The sequence below is a fragment of the Heptranchias perlo genome, chromosome 24, assembly GCF_035084215.1.
Source record: "Heptranchias perlo isolate sHepPer1 chromosome 24, sHepPer1.hap1, whole genome shotgun sequence".
In the NCBI taxonomy this organism is placed as follows: domain Eukaryota; kingdom Metazoa; phylum Chordata; class Chondrichthyes; order Hexanchiformes; family Hexanchidae; genus Heptranchias; species Heptranchias perlo.
The window spans coordinates 10,827,825-10,851,548 of record NC_090348.1 but is presented as its reverse complement, the minus strand read 5'-3'; the positions used below and the strand labels follow the sequence as shown (position 1 = coordinate 10,851,548).

Genomic DNA, 23,724 nt, shown 5'->3' with positions numbered 1-23,724 from the left:
ACTTGTGTGGTTTCTGTACAGACGTAAATACCACAGCCACAGTGGAACATGCATTTTTAACTGTCGTCCAACAGTACTGACTCTGCTGTGTATTACTGGGCATCGAGATGCAGTGCACAAGGGGCATTCACAGAAAGAAACCTATCTTGATAGTTAATCTTGAGACTATAGATTAAGTTGCACTTGTACATGATTTACAAAAAGGTTTCAATCTGATACTACCACAATTACAGCCACACAATAGTCTGATATAAGGAGCAGAACTAAAATATTTTCTCAATAAAATCCCATTCGTCTCATAAATTATCGACTAGCCACCAATTTGAGTTACAGGCTTCTGTTGTAATTTAGTCATTTTCTTACAAAATATGATTTATTTTTATTTTTTGAACTGTAGCCATGCTTCAAATCTCCATGCAGCTTTTATTCCACTCGAGAAATCGCTTCACCCATTTTAAAATCATTCTTGGTGTTTCAAGAGTGGATATTCTTGAAAAGGCCAATCCCACACAATCGCCACTGCTCGGGCAGCTGAACATTTAAATTGCACCGATCAGTGCGATTGGTGCAAAAAAAATGGCAAAAGCAATATGATGTCCAGGGAAATCAGAAGATCATGTATTATATTTTCAAGTTTAAAACAACAGGGACAATGGACAGTTTCACAGAGTTTTTGGCCATTGGATTTGTGCCCGCACTGACCAATACTGGCAAGGTCCTGATTTCAGCTGTGTTGAGGGAGAAATGAAAGGAATTTCAGAGTAACATTGTGTGAAGTTTGTGAGCAGGTCAGCCACTCACCATCCTCTTGACTGCAATTGGTAAGAAACAAATGAGAACATTGGAACAGAATGAAGGAACGGGTCACTGGAAAAGAGCGAGAGAAGGGTAAAGGATTGGAGCAGAATGAGGGAAAGGGTGGAACATTGGATAAGGGTGAAGTGCTGGAAAAGGGTGAGGGAAGAGGGAGGCATGGGAAAAGAAAGTGATTGGAACTGAATAAGGGAAGGGTGAGGGATTGGAACAAAGTGAGGGGAAGGATAGGAAAAGGGTGAAGGTGTAGTACAGTGTGAGAGAGCATGGGAAAAGAGTGAAGCAAGGATGAGTGATTGGAAAAGAGGGAGGAAAAGGTGAGAGATTACAGCAGAGTGAGGGAAGGGTGAGGGATTGGAACAAATTGAATGAAATGGAGGAGAGAGAAGAGATGGTACTGAAATCAAGTGTGTAGATAAGAAGGGAGGCACTGGAACAGAATTTGAAGAGGTATCTGAAGAGGCTGATCACAGAGATACAGCAGCTTTCATTTTTTTTAGCTACAATCGTTTTCATGCCCTGAATATAAAGCATCAGAATTAATTGCTACACTCATCTTTGATCAGAATAGGAGATGTAGCAGTATAATCTATGCTCCTCCGTAAATGTTTTAATAACTCATTTCTTTATCATGATGCTACTGTAATAACCCTGTACATCACTGGATATGGCCTCAGAATGCTTACTGTTAAAACTACAAAAGACACCCAGTAAATAAATCTACATTTATCTTTAAAACATTAGCTGTTGAACCTATCTGTGTGTTTCAAACACCCAAGAGCATGGCTGGTGCTTGTTTACCCCTTTCTTCGTCACTGGTAAGGGCAGATATAAATGACATCACTGTTAGGATCAGCTCCTGTTGGTACAAACTGTATCTGTTGTATTTCTTTATGACCTTTGGATGATTGAAAATCCAGTTAACTTCACAGTAGAATCATGTATTACCGGGATAGTAGAAGGCGAATTGATGGAGCTTGGTCTTTTGTCGTCCAACAATTCCAATGTTCCTGTGCAGGGGGCCAGAGGTTAATTTAGCTTTTAGGTAGCAAAATGTAATGTTTTAGGCTTGTACAGAACAATGTACATATTTTCTATAAGCAGTAAGTTATTTTGAAGTTGTATTAGACTTTGCTCATTTAGTTAAAGGGGCATTCAGTGGTTTTCATGTTTCATTTGGAACCTGATATTCTGGTACTTGCGATGCTGAAGTCAAAGGCTGATCCCAACAACCAAAGCCCATGCACAAGGTTCCCTGAACCAACAGGAAGCCCAGAGATAGCTCCCCTCAAGTATAAATGTTTGATGATGACACTACTGTTGTTATAAAATTATGTATGTTTCTACTCTCCCCAGAGCAATACCGTGGGGGAAATCTACTACTTATTGGACTTTTGAACTAATTAGTTTGGAACATTCCCTCTTTCCAGTCAGGTGATGACCTTCGACAGGACATGCTCGTTCTGCAGATCATTAAAGTGATGGACAGGGTCTGGTGCCAGGAGGGATTGAATATGAGCATGATCATCTATAGGTGCACATCAACAGGAAGGGGGAGAGGTCTGTGCTACAACATGTTGTCTTCATTGCTGAGTTATATTAAAAAGAGTTTTCAACTCCTAAGTTACAGTTATGAGCAGGTTATATTTCTGTTCAACCATTGTTTTTTGAAGACCATTGCTCAGTTTAATTGAGTTGCTCACAGTATTTGGTGATTATTCAAGTGTTTATATCTGGAATTTTATGTCAGCATTTCCAGCACCACATTTGAAGAAACCAATATGTTTACACCCCAAAACTTAACAAGCAATTGCTCTGCAAGCCTCAATGGCTTGAAGCAGATGAGAGCAAGTGTATATGGTTAACAGCAATTATATAAAAGTGTACAATCCTTTAATAAGTAACTTACTAAAGATCAAGTGAAGTAAGTCATGGTGAAAATTCAACACTTACATCAGCTACTGTTGTGCAGTTATGTCAAGTAGTGGACTTAATGCAGGTTAAAACAATTCAACATATGCATGGCCTTTTGGTGCTACTACACTCAAGCTATTTGACTTCTTTCAGGACTGGTGGAGATGGTACCTGGTGCTACAACACTGGCCAAGATCCATATGAAACATGGTATTATTGGGCCACTCATGGAAAATACTCTTTCAAAATGGTTCCAGGAACACAACCCCACTGAGGAATTGCACAAGAATGTGAGCTTTAATTAAAAGTTTATTTAATTAGAGAAATACTGGGCTATGCTCCCATTCTGCTAAGTATCTTCCCATTATATAACCGAGATCTTGGAGCTTATCCCAGTCTGCTCAGGTCGTTTAATGCTGTTTTCACTGCTCTGTCTGATTCCTCTCGCTCTTCACCATTTGTAGCATATTGAACAGTGATGGGAACTTATATTAGACCAAAGCAGACCTTGGATTGAAGCTGTCATTTCTCCCCTCAGAAGAACATTGCTATGTTCTAGAGGGTTTGAAGAGCAACAATGATGACTTTAAATTATGAGGAGAGTTTTGTGAAGTTCAGCTTATTTTCAGCAAAGCAAAGCAAATTGAGGGGAGTTAAGATTTAGGCCTTTTAAGATGCTGAAAATCTGATGATGGAAATGTAAGCAAGCTGTATGACTTAGACTAAAGGGAAAGAACTAAAAGCAGAATTAAAATTAACAAGCCTCAGTAAGATTGGAGCTAGAACAAACTTTTTCCAGCCATAGAGTACCATTGGGTAAATTCACTGTTCTGGCACTCCCAGCAGGGACCTGTGCTTGAGGGTTAGAGCTACAACACGAAGTGGAGTCCCAATTTGCAATCTCTTCCCATGTGGTTTCCGGTATATTTATCTTTGGATCTGTGAATCAGACTCTCAGCAAAAGCAGCCACTTTCCTCCTTCGGAAAGTAGCTGGATAACTCTTCAATTGACCACCTGACTTTCAGATGAGACATTAAACCCAGGTCCCGTCTGCCCTCTCAGGTGGACGTAAAAGATCCTATGACACTGTTAAAAGAAGAGCAGGTATCCTGGCCAACGTTTATCCTTCAACCGACACCACCAAAACAGATTAACTGATCATTTACATCATTGCTATTTGTGGGACCTTGCTGTGCACAAATTGTCTGTCCCATTTGCCTACATGACAACGGTGACTACTCTTAGAAAGTAATTGGCCGTGATGTGCTTTGGAACTTCATGACATCATGATAAACACTATTTAAATGCAAGTTGGTACTTTATTAGAACAAGATTGTAAGTAATAGGGATAAGTAGAGACTGAGACTGGGGCTAGGGACAGAGTGTTGTCAGTGAAGGGCAACAGGTTATGCTTGAATAGTAGAGATGTCAAAATGGAAGAAATTTCTAGAAGTCCTGCTAGATAATCTTTGGCAATCAGAGGGTATTTATGCAGAAGTTTCTTTCAGAACATGACATAGGTGGAATAGAACCTTGATGGGCCAAATGGTCTTTTCTAGTTCCATGTTTCCCGATGTTCTTACCATTCCAAAAAAATGTTCTTTGATATTAGCCTTAAGTTGTTGAACTTTGCTAAAAAGTAATAGTAAAACAATGCATTTTATCTACTGGGAAATGTTGAACGCTCCCATCTATTGGTTGATATTTCTGACTGGCCCACTATCTATTGTAAATGAGATCTGAACTATACCTGTCCAGTCCCAGTATAGTGTAAAACATTACAAATTTTCATCTATTTGAGGAGTGAGAAAAGAATATCACAAAATGTTTTATAATGAGGTTGATTGAAAATCCTAATTAGCCAGTTACAATGGTCAAAACTGGAAAAAGTATTGTATTCTAATGAATGGTCCTATTCAGTTGGAAACTTTAATTCTCACACGGGTCTTGATTACTATTAGGGGCTCACATTTGATAGATATTCCAGTAAAGGCAGTGATTAGTTACCCAATCCAATGTGTGAAAGTTGGTGGTGTTGGTACAATACTGGCACCACATTTGTACATGAGCATGAACAGGGAGGACCCAGTTCTTTTAGTTACTTGCACTGAGGGCAGGTGACCGAGCTCCTATGCACACTCAAATGGAAGCACATGGTGCAATTTACCGGGCTCCTGAATTGTTGCTATATTATCCTCTGATTGTGAAGAGCTGACTTTTTTTTTTAAAAAGAAAAGTAAACAAAAGACAGGCACTCTGTCAGGTGTGGAAATAGTGCCTGGCACAAAGGAAAAATGGTCCAAGACCCTCCCCTTCCCTTCCCACACCCATACCCAGAGCCTGATAGGACAGAAGGAAGAACAACATTGGCAGGAAAAGTGCACCACAGCAGTATCCCAAAAAAAATTCCTGTAAAGAAAGACTTGCCTTTCATAACCTCAGGACATCCCAAAGCACTTTACAGCCAATGAAGTACTTTTGAAGTGTAGTCACTGTTGTAATGTCGGAAAGATGACAGCCAATTTGTGTGCAGCAAACTCCTACAAACAGCAATGAGATAATTGGCCCGGAAATTGCTCTTCAAATAACTGTGACGGTAGCAGGGCTCACTGTTATTTCAGCAAAAATGGAAGAGCAAGTTCTGGAGAGCGCACATGGGCAGTGAAACGCAGAAATACGGAACTTGCTCTTCCTGATTCACCGGTGTTGTGAAAGCTTCACATTAAAGGGACCTCGCCGGCTGCAATCAATGGACCAGCGCCAACTTGCTCTCCTGCCCAGCTGGAAACGAACTAATCTCATCATAAAAAAGGTACGCTGACTTTTTTAGGTCGAAATTAACATATAATGACGTGGTAAGTATTAACGATTGCCAAACAACCTCTCTGGCACTGAAAATTAACCTTTAAGAATGTGGATAAGAATAAATCATTACTCCTGATTTTAATAGATTTTGGACATTTAAAAAAACTTTTTAAATTAAAAAAAAAATTTGTAATTTTTTTTACTTTCTGTCTCTTTTATCTCAGCCTTTTAATCTTACCCCCTCTTTATTTTGCTTTCTGTATCTCATATTGTAGTACATTTACTGACCTTATCAGTTTAACCTTTCCTGGTTTTTAGTCTGCGTGGTTAGTCAATGAGTTTCATTTCCTGGTTCTCACAGCGTGGTTTGCTTCAAGCTGATTGGCTGAGGGGATATAGAGATCCATTCCCTGCTCACGCAGCCCGGGAAAGAATGCTGCTGTTTTTTGAAGTCGCACTTCAAGGAAGTTGAAGCCAAAAAGAACGCGGTAACTTAGTGTGTGAATTTAAATCTAATGAGCGGTGAGCACTGTTGGTTTGCTGCTCAGAGCAATTTACGGGGCCATCTGTTTTAGTGAATTTAGTTGAGAGATAAATATTGGCCAGGGCACCGGAGAGAACTCCCCTGTTCATCTTCAAAAATAGTGCCCTGCCATCTTTTACATCCACCGGAGAGAGCAGATGGAGCCTCGGTTTAACGTCTCATCGGAAAGCTGGCACCTCCCTCAGTACTGCACTGAAGTATCAGCCTGAATTACGTGCTCAAGTCACTGGAGTGGGACTTGAACCCACAACCTTCTGACTCAAGAGGTGAGAGTGCTACCACTGAGCCAAGGTTAATGGCCTTGTAGTGCCTGTCGGGAATAATTGAAGATTTGCATAGGTTGTCAGGCTAGTTTGCTCTTGCATATAATCATTTAAAAGGACTGCAGAGGAAATCTTTAAAGTCCTCGAGTTAATGCATATTGTACCAAGTGTTACTACCGACGATTACGGTAATCGTGCTAAAATAGAACCGCTTTGATAATATGCGAGTCCCACGCTGGCACCACTGGTTCCTGACTCACGGGTCGTACACTTAGAGTGGCTCAAGCCAGCGACTAGAAAGGTCAGTTGTTTTTTTTTAACCTGGTCTTCTTGGCAGCTGGTCTTAGCCAGTCAGGTTGATCTTCAGGTTGCAGCCAGCTGCATGAGACCCATACATTGGAAACTGGTGCTGCTAGCACGAGTCTCGTACAGGAAGATTCTGTACACCCGTGATGGGGGTTCTGGACCAAGAACTGTTCAGCTACATTTCCTCAGTTTACTGTTTATGTCGCATCATATATTGTTTTTTTTTTTCTGACTAGGCTGTGGAAAACTTCGTCAACTCCTGTGCGGGCTGGTGCGTTGCTACTTTTATTCTGGGTATCTGCGATCGCCACAATGACAACATTATGTTGAAAACCACAGGCCACATGTTCCACATAGACTTTGGAAAGTTTTTGGGGCATGCTCAAATGATTGGAAGCATGAAAAGGTTAGTGTGATTACCACGTTCTTCAGGGTACCTTGAACTGGCTGGGTGTCAGCCATGGCTCAGTGGTAGAACTCTTGCCTCTGAATTAGAAGGTTAATGGTTCAAGTCCCAACCCAGAGACTTGAGTACGAAATCTTGGCTGACACTGCAGTGGAAGTACTGAGGGAGTTCTGTACTGTCAGAGGCGCCGCCTTTCGGATGAGACACTAAACACCGTCTGCCCCCTCAGGTGGACATTAAAGTTCCCATGGCACTATTCGCGGAACAGCAGGGAATAATTATCCCTCAACCAACATCACCAAAACAGATTATGGTCATTATCACATTGCTGTTTGTGGGACCTTGCTGTGTACAAATTGATTGCCATGTTTCCTACATTACAACAGTGACTGCACTTCAAAAGTTCATTGGCTGTAAAACGCTTTGGGACATCCTGAGGTTGTGAAAGGCGCTTTATAAATGCAAACTTTTTCTTTATATCGAAATGTATCATTCTTATTTGTTGTTAAAATAATACCTGCACTATTTTTAATTAAGAATTTGTCCATGGTTTCAATTAGGGATCGCGCTCCTTTTATATTTACTTCTGAAATGGAGCATTTCATCACAGAAGGTGGAAAAAATGGGGCTCATTTCCAGAGGTTTGTGGACCTGAGCTGTCTGGCGTACAACATCATCCGACAACACACTCAGCTCTTGATGAATCTGCTGGAACTGGTAAGAGGGAAGAGGCAAATTGAGTTTGTTGAGTTTATGAAATATTAAGGGCCTCAAAATTCCTGGGTTCAGGGAAAGTGGAGAAGATTTCTATCTGGGTTGGGGAGGGCAGGAATTTGGGGTAGAATTCCGCCTTGTCTCTTTAAATTCTGATATGTGGCAATAGGGAGTTCTTTAGCCCATGCCCCCCCCACCCCCCATGTTGAGGGGGCATATCTGGGGGAGTGCCCGGGCTACCCTTGGAGATTCTGCCCATTCCACCCTTATAAGACATCAGGGAAATTCATGGCAGCCGACAGAGGTCCTGCTAAGGGCCTTGGAAGTATTTACTGGGGAAAAGCGGGGATCGATATCTTTCCAAAGGCGCAAAAGACTACGGCCGGGAATTTCCTCGGAGCTGCTCCCGCTCCGCCACTGTTACCTCACTGGAAATGCGACGGAAACCCCACTTACTTCGGGCGAAGTTACCGCAATTCCCGGCCTAAGGAAAACACGTTCTTTGGGCCCTTACCAAGCCTGCTGACCACCAACAGAGAGGTATAGCGCCATTCCAGCATTCTGACCAGTGGTTCAAGGCAGGCACCTCCTAAGTGCTCTCGCAGATGCGTCGTGCCCTACCCAGCCATTCAAATCATAGAATAGAATCATAGAAGTTTACAACATGGAAACAGGCCCTTCGGCCCAACATGTCCATGTCGCCCAGTCAATGACCCCGTCCCCGCAATTTGGGAGTTGGCGGGGGGCTGTACTTACGGTCAAGGCCAGAAATTTCAGGCCTCAATTCTTTAGTAGTCTATGTTGGTTTGTTAAAAACACAGGGCAATGTTTGGGGCAAACATATTATTGGACCTGGTACTAGGACGCAGATTCAATCCCTGGTGGCCGTGACACAGTTGAGCTAGTCTGCACAACTGGGGAGAGGGGAGGGGGAAATTGGGAAGGACTGGAACAGATGGAGCTCCAGGCTCCCCTTTTTACACTGGGCTTCCCATCTTTCCACTGAACAATCAAAATAAACAGAGAGATTTTCAACACACAGCCACCCACTTCTCGCCGAAAAACGAGCAGCCGGCAGCTGAAAATTAGAAGTGTGGGGGGCACTTCTGTTGCCCCTGATGCAATTTTCAAGTGGGCCTGTAAGGGGACAAACAGACTGCTTAATTATGCAAACCCGGATCCTACGCCATCAGTAGGACCCCCAATTTCAGGTATAAATAGGCAGAATGTGCTGTGCCAGTCGTTGAGCGGCCTAACCAGATATCCTGTAAGGGGCCCCTGGAAGCTGCTCATAAACGTGCCCTGGAAATGTTTATTTTTTATTTTTGTGAGCCAACCTCCTCCTGGGCCTACAAAAAAACTGCGGCCCAAAAAGACCCATCCCCGGGTTGCATCACTGCCTCGTCCAGATCCAATCTGCCGGTCGGCTCAGCATGGAAACCAGCTCGTTTCCCACTATCTCGTAACCAACCAGTAGCAGCGAGGCACCCATTTGGTGCCCGCAACTTGCCAGCACCATTTAAATGAAGCCCGAACCCAGTACAGCCTCTTTCAAACCAGCTGAGAGCTGGTGTCAGCATGACGTCAAGTCCCAAAATCAAGAATGAATGGATCCCAACTGGATACATTTTTCTTCACCAATACCTTGACTATCAAAGAGATGCTCAGGTGCTTTTCTGATTTCTCCGTCCTATTTTCCATCTATGTCAGCTTCGGATTGGCCATCAAAGTAAAAGTTCTGCTTCAGCACACCCGTTATAGTTGCACATTATAAAAATAGTAGCAATAGTGGAAGGCAGAAAGATCTTCTTGCATCAAGGTTAGTGCTAGCACTGTAACAGCTAACATCCTGTTCCTGCAGCCCAGCAACTCTGCAGACAGGTGGGCCTGAGCTGCCAATCTGAAAGCCCAAGTTAAAATCCCAGCCTTGTTTGTTGAAGCAGAGTTAGCTTTCGTAACCTAATTTTTCAGCTGCTATGTGGAGCAACACATCACAGAGTTCGGGTACACCAGGGAAAGTCAGCCAGCAAGAGCATGGCACCTGATAACAGTGTCAGTAACATAACCATGGCCTGATGTTTTGATCAGCCAGGTGTCTGACACACATGATACCCATTACCATTCTTAAGCGTCTCCAAAGCAAGCTATGGAGAAATTTTCATTTGCCCAATATGGTGTGTGTGCTCTCTCCCCTAGGGGCTCAGCCTGTTTACCTAAACTTAGGTGCAGGGACCAAGAGGCAAGTCTTAGGGACTCACAAGATGAATTTAATGGGCTAAAACTTTGCATCTTACCAGCACAGAGCTTTGGTAAACTTCCCACTCTTTGTCCAGCAGGACCATCCTGCCCATTACAACATCGGCCTGCAGGATTATCTGAAGCCGAGTGGGAAGAATCCCAGGCCCCGACGACAGGTCTACCCTTCCAGGTCCTAACAGTGAATCAGACTTGGAGTATTTCAGTCCAACCTGGCACAGGCGTTAGATTACCAAGTCGGCCACAGCGGATTGACTTTGTATCAATATCCCATCAGCAGACATATCAATCTTACAACTGACTCGACTCCAAGGTCAACCTGAATCTCCTCTCTAGATAAATGCTTAGGGAAACCTTTCCAGAATCAAGGTAAGGTGGAGAAGAGGAGAAGTATTCATTTAAAGTGATGCTAATATTCAGGCCCCAACCAGGCACTTAGAATAATGCAGATTCATGGATCGAGATCAGGCCAGAAAAATGAAGGCCCTGGACACCTCTCTGCGACAGATGAGCAAAATGTCATAATTCCAGCATCCCACAGGCCACTGAGTGCACAGACGTGGCATCGTCTGTGATTAGTGTTTGTGACGCTGGCTCTATAATAATAACAGACCTTCCATTCTTCTCTGCTTCAGATGCTGTCAGCTGGACTTCCTGAGCTGGCTGAAGTCCAGGACCTGAAGTATGTTTATAATAACCTGCGGCCAAAGGACTCTGATGCACAAGCAACCTCGTACTTCACAAGGTTGAAGACTGGACTTTTGGTTTTCCCATTTACTTTCTTACTAATCCCAACTCATTGTGTGTCTAAATTCAACCCTGATACTTTAAATAAAATTAACTTGTGCCGTAGGCCCCCCAACTAATTACAGAATCGCATCACCAGTAAAGCTTTATAATTAACAAGGCAAAATGGCAGATAAGTGGAGCAAAAAAAAGGTCAATGAATGGAACCAATTGTCTAGGTTTTCTAGGATCACATGGCATGAATTCCCCCCCTCCACTCAATTATGCAAATGAAGCAGGAAAATATGCATAAGAAGGCATATTTAATAAATGTTGCATTGACGTGGATTATGCAAATGCATGCTTCACAGTCAAGCTATTTTTTAAAAGAAAACTGTCTCAGCAGAACTGCATCATTGGGACTCAAGTATGATAAATGGAATATGCAGCAAAGTCGTCTGTTAATGTGGAGCCCTCTGTATTGAAGCAAACAGTGGAAAAGCAGATAACTCAGGACTAAATTTTACATTTCCATTGCTATTAAAATCATGATCAATACATTTTAATGCGATCTATATAGCAGGGGTGACCAACAGTGACTGGCAAGCTATTTGCAACTCTTCCATATCTGAAATGCCAACCGACACATTCAGTCCTGATGTGTTTAATGTAGATTACTAAAGGACACAATCAACTACAACGCAACAGGCAGCCTTCCTTCCATTTACCATATATATTTTGATTTGATTGTAATATATTAACCATTCACACTGGGTGTCTGGTAAGCGATGTTGTCCTGAGCTATGTCACAACTTACCACTGAAAATGGAGATCTTAAACTTGATTGCAGCATTTACAGGATTTGTAATAATCTGTGCAAGGCTATTTGAGAAGTCTTTCCACTGTGCAGGAATCAGTGCAAAAGATTAATATTTATTCACTATTGACATCACTCAACAGAACACACAAAATCCAACTGAAGGCACAATGCATAACTATCAGATGTCAAATCAACAACAGCAACAACAACAACAACAACTTGCATTTATATAGTGCCTTTAACGTAGTAAAACATCCGAAGGCGCTTCACAGGAGCGTTATCAAACAAAATTTGACACTAAGCCACATAAGGAACTATTAGGACAGGTCAAAGAGGTCGTTTTTAAGGAGCTTCTTAAAGGAGGAGAGAGAGGTAGAGAGACGGAGAAGTTTAGGGAGGGAATTCCAGAGCTTAGGGCCTAGGCAGCTGAAACCACGGCCATCAGTGGCGGAGTGATTAAAATCTGGGATGCGTAAGAGGCCAGAATTGGAGGAGCGCAGAGATCTTGGAGGGTTGTAGGGCTGGAGAAGGTTACAAAGATAGAATGGGGCGAGGTCATGGAGGAATTTGAAAATAAGGATGACAGTTTTAAAATCGAGGCGCTGCCGGACCGGGAGCCAATGTAGGTCAGCGAGCACAGGGGTGATAGGTGAATAGGACATGGTGTGAGTTAGTATAGGGGCAGCAGAGTTTTGGATGAGCTCAAGTTTACGGAAGATGCAAGGTGGGAGGCCGGCCAGGAGAGCATTGGAATCGTTAAGTCTAGAGGTAACAAAGACATGGATGAAGGTTTCAGCAGCAGATGAGCTGAGGCAGGGGCGGAGATGGGTGATGTTACAGAGGTGGAAGTAGGCGGACTTGGTGATGGACCAGATATGTGGTCTGAAACTCATCTCAGGGTCAAATAGGACGCCAAGGTTGTGAAAGGCCTGGTTCAGTCTCAGACAGTGGCCAGGGAGAGGGAAGGAGTCAGTGGCCATGGAACGGCATTTGTGACGGGGACTGAAGACAATGGCTTCAGTCTTCCCAATATTTAGTTGGAGGAAATTTCTGCTTATCCAGCACTGGATGTCAGACAAGCAGCGTGATAAATCAGAGGCAGTGGAGGGGTCGAGAGAGGTGGTGGTGAGGTAGAGCTTGGGTGTCATCAGCGTACATTTGGAATCTGACGTCGTTTTTCGGATGATGTCACCGAGGGGCAGCATGTAGATGAGAAATAGGAGGGGGCCAAGGATAGATCCTTGGGGGACTCCAGAGGTAACAGTGTGGGAGCGGAAAGAGGAGCCATTGCAGGTGATTCTCTGGCTACGACTGGATAGATAAGAATGGAACCAGGCGAGGACAGTCCCACCCTGCTGGACGATGGAAGAGAGGCGTGGGAGGAGGATGGTGTGTTCAACCATGTCAAAGGCTGCAGACGGGTCAAGAAGGATGAGGAGGAATAGTTTACTATCATCACAGTCACAGAGGATGTCGTTTGTGACTTTGATAAGGGCCGTTTCGGTGCTGTGGCAGGTGCGGAAACCTGATTGGAGGGATTCAAAGATGGAGTTGCTGTAAAGATGAGTATCGATTTGGGAGGCGACAACACGTTCAAGGAGTTTGGAGAGGTTGGAGATGAGGCGATAATTTGCAAGGACAGGGGTCAAGGGTGGGTTTTTTGAGGAGGGGCTGATGACAGCAGATTTGAAGGGGAGGGGGACAGTTGCTGAGGAGAGGGAACCGTTAACAATATCAAATCCAGGCCATTGTTGTGGGAAATGTCTTTCTTGTGCAGCTAAAGGTGTTTATTTGGTATTGATCATGGTTAACCTTCTATGACACTGACCAGTGAAATTGATTTCTTTCACCTGTAGCTTAATAAAAGAAAGCCTGAGAAGTCTACCTGTGAAAATTAATTTTGTCGCCCATATCGTGGCACAGATGAAATTTGCAGACCCAGATGTCCAGCCAAGCCTGTCGTTTGCACCAGGAAAGTACACATTACAGACAGATGGTCTAATAAGAAGTGCCTTTGTGTGTGGTTATGAGAAGAAAATTGTCCCTCATAAGGAGTATGTGAGTACTGTAGAGATTCAGACTTGCGCTTAATATCTCGGGGTTAAGAGCAGCTGTGGTCAGAGGACTTAGGCTTTGAGAAGACTGGAATTTTGAGTCTTGAAAAGATCTTTTTGAGAATGGCTCACACTTTTAGGTTCTTTTTAAAAATAAACTACCCACTCTCCATGTTCCCCATCTTTTAGAAATTGAAGATGGATTTAAAAGGCACAATTCACTAGGTTCTGCTCCCTGCTGCAGAACCTCACTGTGCAGGTTGTAGAAAGGGGTTATGAAGTCCACGAGCCCCATTCATGGCAGCTCCTCATTTTTCACCCCACACCTTTGTCAGGCAAGATTGGTTCCAAAAATGGAGCTTCACAAAACATACCCTTGTACGTTTAAGTAGGTTTGCAATCCTTGTCTCACTCTTTGCGTTTCTAAAAAAAAAAATCTCATTCCTATTAATGCATCCAAATTCAGCAGCTACGCTTGTCAAGTTAACTGCTTGTCAGAACCTATCTGTAGCAGTGAGTATTTAATTCCCTTAGGCATGCAGGTTCAAATGTGCCTTCAGATGTCTTGGTGAAGCCTACTCGAAAACTCGTTCCACTGCCATTTTAAACTGAGTCAGAGGCTGCAGTGTGTACCATCCACAGGATGCCACTGCAGCAACTTGCCAAGGCTTCTTTGACAGCACCTCCCAAACCCCGCGACCTCCACGACCTAGAAGGACAAGGGCAGCAGGTGCATGGGAACCCCATCACCTCCAAGTTCCCCTCCAAGTCACACACCATCCCGACTTGGAAATATATCGCTGTTCCCTCATTGTCACTGAGTCAAAATCCTGGAATTTCCGACCGAGTAGCACTGAGGCAGCACCTTCCCCACACGGACTGCAGTGGTTCAAGAAGAAGGCCCACAACCACCTTCTCAAGGGCAATTAGGGATGGGCAATAAATGCCTGCCTCGTCAGCGACACCCACGTCCCAAGAATGAAAAACAAAAGGACTTGTGTCGCCCTCCCACCTAGAGCATCAGAGACTGGACTCATACTCTGGCATTGATGGTACATCATTCAGATACCAGGCAGATACACTTGAATTTCTTTCTGTTGCCAATGTTCTCCCATCACCCTCCTTGATGGATATGGTTCCATGGGCAGCAGTTGCCCTGAAGTGCCTTGCCCAGGTGGTAATATTCATGAGGGGCTTCACTAGCAAGCCATTTGACTGGGGCGGGGGGGGCGAGGGGGTGGTTAACACAGCCGAACCCAACCCTGTCCTCGCCAGTCATTCTTATGCGCAACGTCCTGCTCAGCAGGTGTCCCTGAACGGTACTCAGGAATTCCCCCTCCCTGGCGCAGGGGCACTGAGACCAAATGTAACACCCCTGCCGTTCCCCAGGCTGAGACCAGCCATGAGGCACAGACTGGCGATTGAACCTGGAGCCTGTCCGACCTGAATAATTCCCCACTTCGGGTGACTAATTTATTGACTTGAGCCACCAGGAGAGCTTATATTATCACACATTGTTTACAATATCTTATGGCCATAAAACTTAAAAGATATCAGAAGAGTAATATTTTACCCCAACACAGATGAAAAAGTGAAGCAAACTGATTTGAAGCACATTAATTCCACTCACATATTCCCACGTTCATTGAACCTCTCTGGAACAACACAAAAGGGCCCACTTTCCTCGCAGGCAAATCTTAAACCTTTCTGACTTGGCTTACGATTGACCCAGTAAATGAATTAGCTGCAGATGAGGAGCTGTACTCTCCTGTGCAGTGTTTTAGAAAATATATTCCCCTTTTAACATATCCAGGGACTCTGGAAATGCAGTTTTTTTTGCAAAGCGTTCTCAGTAAGCTGAGAAATGCTGATAACTAACTGGAAAATGCACAGAGGCACAGAAGGTTGCATTTTATCAAGCGCTTTACATAGCTTGAAAGCGCTGCTTGTCTGATCCTATGAGCTCAGTAATGAGCATCAATGCTGAGATCTTGGAATATATAGTTCAAGGCTCCTGCCACACAATTATTCAGCTCAAAATCGACCAAAAAATAATCTATTTGATTTTCCTCTGCATCCAACAACTCCTCCATCTGATCTCATTTTAGTTTTACAAGCTACAAGTGGAACGACAGGGACAGAGTGAGGCGACCTTCATTGAGAGAAGCTTCAACCAATTTGGTGAACTCAACAAACAGCTTCACTGCTGCTTCCCAGCATCGGAGTTGCCAAGGTAACGAAGAACTGATGATCAGGCAGCTCTTTAACTGCTGCCCTGCTGATGTACAACGTATAAGCATTTCCTTTAAATCCCCACCCCGACAGTGGGACTGCCCCTCCGATCCCCACCCCGACAGTGGGACTGCCCCTCCGATCCCCACCCCGACGGTGGGACTGCCCCTCGATCCCCACCCCGACGGTGGGACTGCCCCTCGATCCCCACCCCGACGGTGGGACTGCCCCTCGATCCCCACCCCGACAGTGGGACTGCCCCTCCGATCCCCACCCCGACGGTGGGACTGCCCCTCGATCCCCACCCCGACGGTGGGACTGCCCCTCGATCCCCACCCCGACGGTGGGACTGCCCCTCGATCCCCACCCCGACGGTGGGACTGCCCCTCGATCCCCACCCCGACGGTGGGACTGCCCCTCCGATCCCCACCCCGACGGTGGGACTGCCCCTCCGATCCCCACCCCGACGGTGGGACTGCCCCTCGATCCCCACCCCGACGGTGGGACTGCCCCTCGATCCCCACCCCGACGGTGGGACTGCCCCTCGATCCCCACCCCGACGGTGGGACTGCCCCTCGATCCCCACCCCGACGGAGGGACTGCCCCTCGATCCCCACCCCGACGGTGGGACTGCCCCTCGATCCCCACCCCGACGGTGGGACTGCCCCTCGATCCCCACCCCGACGGTGGGACTGCCCCTCGATCCCCACCCCGACGGTGGGACCTGCCCCTCGATCCCCACCCCGACGGTGGGACCTGCCCCTCGATCCCCACCCCGACGGTGGGACTGCCCCTCGATCCCCACCCCGACGGTGGGACTGCCCCTCGATCCCCACCCCGACGGTGGGACTGCCCCTCGATCCCCACCCCGACGGTGGGACTGCCCCTCGATCCCCACCCCGACGGTGGGACTGCCCCTCGATCCCCACCCCGACGGTGGGACTGCCCCTCGATCCCCACCCCGACGGTGGGACTGCCCCTCGATCCCCACCCCGACGGTGGGACTGCCCCTCGATCCCCACCCCGACGGTGGGACTGCCCCTCGATCCCCACCCCGACGGTGGGACTGCCCCTCACTCTCTCGATCCCCACCCCGACGGTGGGACTGCCCCTCACTCTCTCGATCCCCACCCCGACGGTGGGACTGCCCCTCACTCTCTCGATCCCCACCCCGACGGTGGGACTGCCCCTCACTCTCTCGATCCCCACCCCGACGGTGGGACTGCCCCTCACTCTCTCGATCCCCACCCTGAGAGTGGGACTGCCCCTCACTCTCTCATTCCCCACCCTGAGAGTGGGACTGCCCCTCACTCCCCACCCTGAGAGTGGGACTGCCCCTCACTCCCCACCCTGAGAGTGGGACTGCCCCTCACTCCCCACCCTGAGAGTGGGACTGCCCCTCACTCCCCACCCTGAGAGTGGGACTGCCCCTCACTCCCCACCCTGAGAGTGGGACTGCCCCTCACTCCCCACCCTGAGAGTGGGACCGCCCCTCACTCCCCACCCTGAGAGTGGGACCGCCCCTCACTCCCCACCCTGAGAGTGGGACCGCCCCTCACTCCCCACCCTGAGAGTGGGACCGCCCCTCACTCCCCACCCTGAGAGTGGGACCGCCCCTCACTCCCCACCCTGAGAGTGGGACCGCCCCTCACTCCCCACCCTGAGAGTGGGACCGCCCCTCACTCCCCACCCTGAGAGTGGGACCGCCCCTCACTCCCCACCCTGAGAGTGGGACCGCCCCTCACTCCCCACCCTGAGAGTGGGACCGCCCCTCACTCCCCACCCTGAGAGTGGGACCGCCCCTCACTCCCCACCCTGAGAGTGGGACCGCCCCTCACTCCCCACCCTGAGAGTGGGACCGCCCCTCACTCCCCACCCTGAGAGTGGGACCGCCCCTCACTCCCCACCCTGAGAGTGGGACCGCCCCTCACTCCCCACCCTGAGAGTGGGACCGCCCCTCACTCCCCACCCTGAGAGTGGGACCGCCCCTCACTCCCCACCCTGAGAGTGGGACCGCCCCTCACTCCCCACCCTGAGAGTGGGACCGCCCCTCACTCCCCACCCTGAGAGTGGGACCGCCCCTCACTCCCCACCCTGAGAGTGGGACCGCCCCTCACTCCCCACCCTGAGAGTGGGACCGCCCCTCACTCCCCACCCTGAGAGTGGGACTGCCCCTCACTCCCCACCCTGAGAGTGGGACTGCCCCTCACTCCCCACCCTGAGAGTGGGACTGCCCCTCACTCCCCACCCTGAGAGTGGGACTGCCCCTCACTCCCCACCCTGAGAGTGGGACTGCCCCTCACTCCCCACCCTGAGAGTGGGACTGCCCCTCACTCCCCACCCTGAGAGTGGGACTGCCCCTCACTCCCCACCCTGAGAGTGGGACTGCCCCTCACTCCCCACCCTGAGAGTGGGACTGCCCCTCACTCCCCACCCTGAGAGTGGGACTGCCCCTCACTCCCCACCCTGAGAGTGGGACTGCCCCTCACTCCCCACCCTGAGAGTGGGACTGCCCCTCACTCCCCACCCTGAGAGTGGGACTGCCCCTCACTCCCCACCCTGAGAGTGGGACTGCCCCTCACTCCCCACCCTGAGAGTGGGACTGCCCCTCACTCCCCACCCTGAGAGTGGGACTGCCCCTCACTCCCCACCCTGAGAGTGGGACTGCCCCTCACCCCCTCACTCCCCACCCTGAGAGTGGGACTGCCCCACACTCCCACCCTGACAGAAGGACTGCCCCTCACCCCTTCACTCCCCACCCTGAGAGTAGGACTGCCCCTCACCCCCTCACTCCCCACCCTGAGAGTAGGACTGCCCCTTACCCCCTCACTACTTCTATCCACATCACACTATTATTAAGCATCTCTCTAAAGGTCTAACTCTGTCAAGCTTTAGCCCAATATGCAACATAGTGGTAAAAGTACAAACAAAAATGGCACTGAGATAATAAAATGGCAATCAAGAAAGCCTCACGAATTACTGGGGGTTGCCCTCGGCCTACAAGGGAGATGGCGTAAAATCAGAGGCTAGTACACTGCAGGAGAAAGGGGTGTGCTGGCTTCCAATCCAAGCACAAGTGGAGGAAGGAGGATCCAGGTTGGGATCGGAGTCTGAGCCCCAAAGATCAGGGGCACGTTTTCTTAAATTAAGAGTGGCCTGGAAGGTCATTTAGTTTTTGCAAGGGTTGGTTTGGGGGGGCAGCAACCCCCATCTTGCTGGGCCACTTATACCTCGCTATATGGCCTATTCTTGCAGGAGTGACCTCCGAGCGCCCAAGGCCTGCGTTGCATTGCCCTGGACCCCAACCCTGCTTACTTCAGGTTCAGCTATGGTGGGGCGTGGGTGGGCACATCCTAACACATACAGCAGGACACATTCATCCCCGCACTTTCCAGGCCTATATATTTCACAGATAGTTTCACGAGCTCTGACAGCCCTAAACTTAGAAAGTAAGTTTGTGGAAGTGTTGCTTCCCGCCCTTTCCTGCATGGATCCAATATGGGGGATGTTTTCTCTTTTAGGAACCATGGTATTAATCTTGCTGCTTTTTGTTTAACATTTCTATTCATTGCTATTGAAAGAGTTACTTGAGTTTTTTCACTGGGTGAGTTAATTCTATAGGATTGCATGAGCCTCAAGGGTGGAAATTTGGCCATTTAAGACTTGCCTGCGGTAGAGCTTATTTTACACCACTGATGGCTTAACGGATAGAATTGAAAAGCAAAGAAGTTATGTTGAACTTGTATACAACCTTGGATACACCACACTTGGAGTACTGTGCACAGTTCTGGTCTCCATATTATAGAAAGAATGTAGTGGCATTGGAGAGGGTGCAAAAAAGATTCTCAAGAACGATACCAGAATTGAGAGGGAACCCTTATCAGGAAAGGATGAACAGGCTGAGGCTCTGTCCTCTGGAAAAGAGAAGGCTGAGGGGTTACCTGATGGAGGTCTTTAAGACAATTATAGGGTTTGATAGGGTAAATATAAAGAAAATGTTTCCATTTGTGGGGGAATCCAAAACTAGAGGTCAAAAATATAAAATAGTCGCTATTTTAATCGGGAATTCAGGAGAAAGTTCTTTCCCCAAAGAGTGGTAAGAATGTGGAACACGCTACCACAAGGAGTAGTTGAGGCAAATAGCATAGATGCATTTAAGGGGAAGCTAGATAAACACATGCGGGAGAAAGGAATAGAAGGGTATCCTCATAGGGTTAGCTGAAGTACGGAGGGAGGAGGCTCGTGTGGAGCATAAACGCCAGAATAGACCAGTTGGGCCGAATGGCCTGATTCTTAGGTGAATTTTCAATATAACTTGATGTAGCTATTTAACCAGCTAAGTTACAGCCAAGGATGTTAATGCAGCTCTGGACTGCAGGGAGCTATAGGGAATTAAGCAGAGCAATGAATTTGAACAGCCCTGTTCACTAACTTGGCCCTTTCCAGATTTTGTAAAGACTAATTTATAAATCTGAGGCGTTAGATATGAAGGATTTGCTTTCATGTGTCATCATCCTCTGAGTTTTGAAATCAGAAACAGTCACTCACAATTTAAATGTTGAAAACTGTGTGCTGGAGTAGTTCGTATTGAAAATTATATTTAAATTAATTTCTTGTTTCTGGCCTTATTTCTGCTTGTAATGATTTATTTAAACATCCAAACCTTCAGATTTTTGCTTTTCTACGAGGAAGGCTGAAACAGCTGACTGGTGCATGAGAAGGCCAATTGTAAACCAACCCGTTGGTTTGTTTTACATTGAATACATGACTGAAGAGAATACTGTTCTCACAGCAAGATTCATACACTTCTTATCCACCTAACATTAAAAGAATAAATTGTGCAAACTTTGCCCTTGATATGGGCCGACTTTCACTTCACCAATTATTATCACTGAACTGACTGATGCTCACTTGTAGTCTCCTGGCTCTTATAAACTCCAATATTCTGCACACCTGGGAAAAGAGAGAAAAAGCCAAAAGCTTCATCTCTGCTCCTTTGCCCTCCCCCGCCCCCCCCTCCCTCCCCAGAACCTCTCTGTGTCAATGATGGGCCCATTGAGCTGCCAATCAAAACTACCACCATGTCCCTTGCTCTGGGTCCCATGGCAGCTACATAGTTTAGCCAGCTAGCTGACTTGCGATGCTCAGTGAAAGAAACCATTCCAAGATTACTTGTGCAAATATCTGTGGGAAGTGTTGGACTGTACGAACAATCCTCCCCCCACCCTATTGTCTCAAACTGATATAACAGTTTTAATGGCTAACCTATTTCCCTTCAGGACGGCCCATCAAGCTCCTAGCCCTTCATTGTTTCAGCACCTCCAGACATTTTGCTATCAAGTCAGCAAAATATGGTGGAACGATAGGAATTGACCTTTTGCGTCCTGAACCTGACTTCAAAATCAAAAAAGTATTACAGCTTAAACTAAAAATCCCTTCCAGGCCAACTAGTTAAAAATCTCAAAATGTGACCTTAACCCATTACAGCAAAATCCATGTTGAACTGATACTCTTTGAAAGAGAAAGAGTGCACAGCTGGCAAAATGATGCACTCCCCTGGGTCTACCCACCTTTCTCTGCCACATTCTCCTCTTTGCCAGATTTTCCATGCTTCCCTCCCCCTCTGTTATTCTCCTCTGGGCCCATCTTTTGTATCTTTACTTGTCCCATCAAGTATAGGTCCCTTAGAGGATGAGACTGGGGAAATAATAATGGAAAACAAGGAAATGGCAGAGGCGTTGAACAGATATTTTGTATCTGTCTTCACAGTAGAAGGCACTAAAAGCATATCAATAATAGTAGAAAATCAAGGGCAAAGGGGAGGGAGGATCTAAAAACTATCACTAGAGAAAAAGTACTCGGCAAACCAATGGGTCTGCAGGCTGACAAGTCCCCTGGACCCAATGGCTCGCATCCGAGGGTCTTAAAAGAAGTGTAATCTTCCAAAATTCACTAGATTCTGGAAAGGTCCCAGCAGATTGGAAAACCGCAAATGTAACGCCCCTATTCAAGAAAGGAGGGAGACAGCAGGCAGGTAACAATAGGCCAATTAGCCTAACATCTGTCATTGGGAAAATGCTGGAATCGATTATTAAGGAAGTAATAGCAGGAAATAAAATCAAGGAGAGTCAAAATGGTTTTATGAAAGGGAAATTGTGGGAGTTCTTTGAGGAAGTAACGAGCAGGGTGGATAAAGGGGAACCAGCAGATGTAGTGTTTTGGATTTCCAAAAGGCATTCGATAAGGTGCCACATAAAACCTGCACAAGATAAGAGCTCATGATGTTGGGGGCAATATATTAGCATGAATAGAGGATTGGCTAACTAACAGAAAACAGAGAGTCGGGATAAAGGGATCATTTTCAGGATGGCAATCTGTAACAAGTGGGGTGCCGCAGGGCTCAGTGCTGGGGCCTCAACTATTTACAATCTATATCAATGACTTGGATGAAGGAAGTGAGTGTACTGTGGCCAAATTTGCTGATGATACTTTTCCACCTAAATTTGTAAGTTGTGAGGAGGACACAAAGGGGTTGATTTTAAACCCCAAGAATGGGTGGGTTGGGGGCGGGTGGGAATTGAAAATAGTTGTTTTTTGGGTCGCAACCCGGCTTTATTTCCGGGTCTAATATCAGTGCATAAAAGTACAGGCTTCCCACTGGGAATGCAAAGTCCGAAAATTTTGCAGTTGTGACCCGAAAATACAACTATTTTCAACTCCCACCCACCCCCAACCCACCCATTCTTGTGGTTTAAAATCACCCCCAAAGTGTCTGCAAAGGGATATTGACAGGTTAAGCGAGTCGGCAAAAATTTGGCAGATGGAGCAGATGTGGGAAAATGTGAAGTCATCCACTTTGGTTGGAAGAATAAAAAAGCAAAATATTATATAAATGGAGAAAGACTACAGAATGCTGCGGTACAGAGGGATTTGGGTGTCCTCGTAGATGAAACCCAAAAAGTTAGCATATTGGTGCAGCAAGTAATTGGGAAGGCAAATGGAATATTGGCCTTTATTTCTAGGGAGATGGAGTATAAAAGCAGGGAAGTCTTGCTACAATTGTACAGGGTGCTGGTGAGACCACACCTTGAGTACTGCGTAGTTTTGGTCCCCTTATTTAAGGAAGGACATACTTGCATTGGAGGCAGTTCAGAGAAGGCTCACTAGGTTGATTCCAGGTATGGAAGAGTTTTCTTATGAGGAAAGATTGAGCAGGTTGGGCCTATACTCACTGGAGTTTAGAAGAATGAGAGGAGATCTTACTGAAACATACAAGATTTTGAAGGGGCTTGACAGGGTAAATGCTGAGAGGATGTTTCCCTGCATAGGGGAATCTAGAACTAGGGGGCATAGTCTCAGAATAGGGGGTGACCCATCTAAGACAGAGATGAGGAGAAATTTCTTCTCTCAGAGGGTTGTGAACCTTTGGAATTCTTTACCCCAAAGAGTGGTGGAGGCTGAGTCATTGAATACATTCAAGGCTGAGTTAGACAAATTTTTGATCAGCAAGGGAGTCAAAGGATATGGGGAAAAGGTGGGAAAGTGGAGTTGAGGTAAAAATCAGATCAGCCATGATCTCATTGAATGGCGGAGCAGGCTCGAAGGGCCAAATGGCCTACTCCTGCTCCTATCTCTTATGTTCTTATCACCCCACCCCCTTTTGCCTTGCACCATCATCTCTTTTGTCATTTAATCACTCCTGCCCTCCACCCTATCACACACCTTTCCCTTTGTTCTCCTCCCTCCCTTCCCCACCCTTTTTCCCTGGCTCTGTATTTGCTAAAAAGTTGTTCATCGCCAATTCCTTCCAGTTCTGATGAAAGGTCCTTGACCTGAAATGATAACTCTCTTTCTCTCTCCACAGGTGCTG

At 46.8% G+C, this 23,724-nt stretch overlaps 1 protein-coding gene across 6 annotated transcripts in view; it reads left to right on the top strand.

Moving 5' to 3' along the window:
- LOC137341562 (phosphatidylinositol 3-kinase C2 domain-containing subunit gamma-like) overlaps positions 1-23,724 on the top strand; it is a 147,895-nt gene that overhangs the window by 91,883 nt on the left and 32,288 nt on the right. For 3 of the 6 annotated variants that reach the window (XM_068004750.1, XM_068004749.1, XM_068004747.1), the window contains 7 exons: positions 2,244-2,373; positions 2,881-3,017; positions 6,883-7,052; positions 7,613-7,769; positions 10,658-10,767; positions 13,425-13,626; positions 15,731-15,855. In XM_068004750.1, coding sequence (XP_067860851.1) covers positions 2,244-2,373; positions 2,881-3,017; positions 6,883-7,052; positions 7,613-7,769; positions 10,658-10,767; positions 13,425-13,626; positions 15,731-15,855 — 1,031 coding nt within the window. Of the gene's footprint in view, positions 1-2,243; positions 2,374-2,880; positions 3,018-6,882; positions 7,053-7,612; positions 7,770-10,099; positions 10,365-10,657; positions 10,768-13,424; positions 13,627-15,730; positions 15,856-23,724 lie in introns of those variants that run through there. The other 3 variants (XM_068004753.1, XM_068004752.1, XM_068004751.1) reach the window with 3 other exon arrangements.